Here is a 4,039-nt window from a genome sequence, read left to right on the forward strand (position 1 = left end):
AATTCGTTCTTATTGCGAAATAGGAGCACTATTTATCAATCTGTAATAAAAGACGTGAGGAAATTCTGTCTTTTTCAACGACAAAAATTTTTGAGGCGAAATACCCAAAAATAAGTTTGTAAAAAAATATCAAAATTTACTATTTTCAAAATGAATTTCCCTTTCACGGGTCCTGTGTAGGTGGCGTTGAGCGACCCTACCACCTCGAAGCAGTCTGGAAAATCGCATCCCCCGCCAAGAGCGAAGCTCAACTCGGAAAAAGACTTCAGCGGCTTGACCATCGGCTCGAAAAAGTCCCGTGAAGTGCACTCAGAGGGCGAGACGTTGTCTGATGAGGAGTCGAAGGATGGCGAAATTCTGTCGGCCGTCTCGCGATTGAAAAAGGTTTCCATGCGAAAATTCAAGGAGTGGAAGTCCTGACTAAGCGAATAGGCGCCAACTTTAGAGCTTATCACACTGTCGTAGGAGCCTTTTCTTTTAGTCACTGTTTATTTATGTGGTTCATTATAGCCGTTTGGTGCTACCAACTGATATTGATTGAGCAAGATTTTGCGCTTTCCACGAATACAGTCCAGCAAAAACGATCTTCAAAAATGATATTATGTGAAAAGAGGCAGGCTTTGCGGGCAATGCTCGAAACTGGTGAGTTTTTCGGGCTTTTAGGCTGTTGCGGTTCAGAGGTGCAAAAGCCTGAAGAACTCAGCAGTGATATTATGCAATTACGAGGGATCCTCCAAAAAGGGCCAGATTATAAACGATCAATTTGCTTCTTTTTTACCATTTATCGAGACACTTTAAAACAAAAACCCCACTAATTGTTTCCCATTTCTAGTTAAGTTTGTACTTTATCGACTAATTGTTTCGTATTTTATAAATGTATAAAATAGTTATTATATGAACACACTAAGAAACTACAACAAATAAATATTATATTAATATTTGGATTATGAAAACCTATAGAGTTAACAGAAATATATATATTTAAAGTAACTTTTCGCACTTGTACTTATCTTAAGTAAGGCGTGAACTATTGTTAAGATGGAAATTATTTATTTATTATGGACACAGCCAGGGGTGGTCTGGCCGTTCAAGCAGATCGCATTGCTGTGTTCAATTAACTGTTGTTTATTTTATATAAAGTATCTTTACCGATAGGTCTATTTAAGAAGTTGGCAGTAAACTAGCAAGAGTTTCCCATAGAATAAGGCTCTTATCCTGTTATCATATCGCATGTTTCGTTTTACTGAACTAATGCAATTGGCTTAATTTCATAAGCGATTGGTTTGGTGAGGAGCAATATCACTCTTTATATGACCACTTTATCCTTCTTTGTATACGAACTGTTTAACCACACAATTTTAAAACAATTATAAAGTGAACTTGACTAATTTGTATGATTGCTACTCTATTGTATAATTCAGTACAAAATAAATTGTTTTTATGACATATGTAAAAAGGGTGCGTCTTGAAAATCCAACGTATTAATTTATGAAATTAATGTGAAACCATAACAAAAGCAGTAAAGAATTCATTAGTATAAATAATACTTTTCAAATAGGACAAACTAAAACCCAAAATGAAGCCAAACAAACCCGAATTTGTAACCAAAAAACCCAAAAAATGCAGTAAAATCGACCCAATCCAACGTTAAATGTTCAAAGGTTTTACTATTCTCAATTACTATATTCAGAATTTTCAACACTCTAGAATATTTACCAGAAGGAGTAGGACTAGGAAAAATCCTCAAATCAATCATCCAAGCATTTAGTCATTTTTTAAACTAAATGTGCTGTACTATGGAACGATTCAATCCAATCAAGTCTTGCCTTTATCTTAACTGACCCCAGATGGACATATTCCTTAAATAACACTTCCTAATGGCTAATTTCATCAAATGTGGTGTGAACGTGAACGCCATTCTGGTACAGTTTGGTTTAGAATACAACGTAATTGGCGAAGCTCTAATTCTTTTAATTAATTTAATTAATAGCATTTTCTGGTTGCGTATAGAGCCCCAAAAGCTCTTATTCCGCGTGAGGGCAATGTGATGCGTAAAATGTTTCTCTGCCGATTTAAAGCGCTCCCCCATGATGTAAAGCAGTACTTTGCGCGCGTGTGGTGTCATGAGATAAGGCGATTGTTGCTAAAAAGCAAATAGGGATTTATTTTGTCAGGCAGTTTACCGAACCCGAGTGTTTCAATTTGTTGTGTTCTTTGCAATTTAAGTCGTTCTTCTCTAAAACTCATTTAAAAAATGTTGGAAAATGTTAATTTTTTTGCACTGGTAGGAGGGAAAAGTCTGTTTAGCGATCAGCACCGGACTATATAAGATGTTGTTCCCCATCCTGCATCTTCTGAACTACACATAGATATTAATAATCAAATAGAAGGAACCGATAAGCAGGTTATATAGTTGAACTGAACGCGGCGCGCTGATTTGACCAATGTGCGGGAAGTTTTTATTTTGTTGTTGTTGCTGTTGTTTGTTGCTTCTACTTTGGATATTTCCGGCAAATTGCTGCCAATAAGCTTCATTTGGATACGTTCCAGCTTCAGTGGATGTAAGTCTTAAAGCAGGTGAGCCTGGATTAGCACAGTGTTTTTTCAATCCGGCGCCAAAAGACACTTTGGTGGATGAAACCTCAAATGCCTGGCTTGTATGTATCGGAATGCTTTTATAGTAAAAATCCGAACTTGAGAAGGGATTAAAGGTGTCAAATACCCGCTCAATTTGCTGCTGAATAGAACTTACTACTCAAACTCCACTTACCGCTTTGCCAATGCCAACAGATATTCACTTGTAGTAAATTGTGCACATTCTATTGGGTGCAGTGAAACGCCTTAATTATCGCCACTTTAAATTCATTCGGCTAATAATAATAAAATAGAAGCAGACCAACCGACGGACTTTGAATCACCAATAATTAATACAAAGCGGATATTGAAACTGCCTTGCAACCGACAGGCAAACACTACTAATTCACAAACTTAACATCGCGCCGCTTGTGTATTCACTAATTATGTTGTTAAATGATTTATTTGATTGGAAAATTTTGCTCCTCTCGCACTTGCACTAAAACGTTGGTGCGGGCAAACAACATAAATTGCCAATATATCAAGCCTTTTCCACTGCTCGTAGGCCTCAGATATCTTCATCTGGCTGCTACTCCCTTATCAAACGGGAAAATATTAATTACGCAGCCGACTAAGCGCATAAATGATAAGTTAACAATTCAGCGAGGGCTTTATGTTAACTACACCCTTAATAAATCTTTGATTTATGATTTATCTTCATCTGTCTGAACATGTACGTTCTCTCCTTCGGGCTAATCGCTTCTAGAACAGAAGCCGAAGGAGAAGTCTTTGTTGAAGCTAATCTAGTTTGTTTGAGGACGTTTTGGACGCGTGTTCAAAGCAGGGGCGGATCCAGAAAAAATACAGTCTTCTGTTTTTTATGAAATTAGAAACATTTTATATACTTTCCTGACTCTGTTTCAATTCCAAATCAAAATTAATTCCTGGGTTTCAGTCATTTATTGTCTTTATTTATCAATTAAAATACGTTTCGGTGTATTTTTCCGCCATCATCAGTTTTTACGTGTAGCGTTGTTGCTGCTTTAAGCCTTGGCATACATTTAGAGTATTGAGAATGGAGAAAACACCGAAACGTATTTTAATTGATAAATAAAGACAATAAATGACTGAAACCCAGGAATTAATTTTGATTTGGAATTGAAACACATTCAGGAAAGTATATACAAATTACTCGTAATGAAATTATCTTTAAAACGCTTTTTGTTTCATTAGTATTTTGTCAAGGGTTCATAAGTGCTAAAGGTTTTTGTGTGTAGCGCTTTTTTCTGTGTCAGTCCATAATTGTACATCAATTGCACATAACTACACTAAATATCAACGTTCCTTAGTGATTTCCAACGGTTCCAAAATATTCAATAGAGCCGCAAATTTTCGGAATAATTTGCCTGATTTTTTAGAGCAATTGGCCAAGCTGGTACTAGTGGTTTAAAAAGGTATTTGTTTA

The 4,039-nt window shown here is 36.2% G+C and overlaps 2 protein-coding genes across 3 annotated transcripts in view; both read left to right on the top strand.

The window, feature by feature from the left end:
* The window catches only part of LOC109536544 (1-phosphatidylinositol 4,5-bisphosphate phosphodiesterase epsilon-1), a gene marked incomplete in the record, with an annotated part of 48,466 nt that extends 47,009 nt beyond the window's left edge, over positions 1 to 1,457 (top strand). Inside the window, 1 exon segment of the mRNA XM_048668362.1 lies at positions 181 to 1,457. Coding sequence (XP_048524319.1) covers positions 181 to 302 — 122 coding nt within the window.
* Positions 1,458 to 2,166: 709 nt separating this feature from the next.
* LOC109536514 (diuretic hormone receptor) overlaps positions 2,167 to 4,039 on the top strand; it is an 80,245-nt gene continuing 78,372 nt past the window's right edge. Inside the window, exon 1 of one of the 2 annotated variants that reach the window (XM_048668366.1) lies at positions 2,167 to 2,577. The gene's annotated coding sequence lies outside the window, so the exon portion shown is untranslated. The remainder of the gene's footprint in view (positions 2,578 to 4,039) is intronic. The other variant, XM_048668367.1, reaches the window with a different exon arrangement.

The sequence above is a fragment of the Dendroctonus ponderosae genome, unplaced genomic scaffold (assembly GCF_020466585.1).
Source record: "Dendroctonus ponderosae isolate FM_Combo_2020 unplaced genomic scaffold, Dpon_F_20191213v2 Dpon_F_20191213_7, whole genome shotgun sequence".
In the NCBI taxonomy this organism is placed as follows: domain Eukaryota; kingdom Metazoa; phylum Arthropoda; class Insecta; order Coleoptera; family Curculionidae; genus Dendroctonus; species Dendroctonus ponderosae.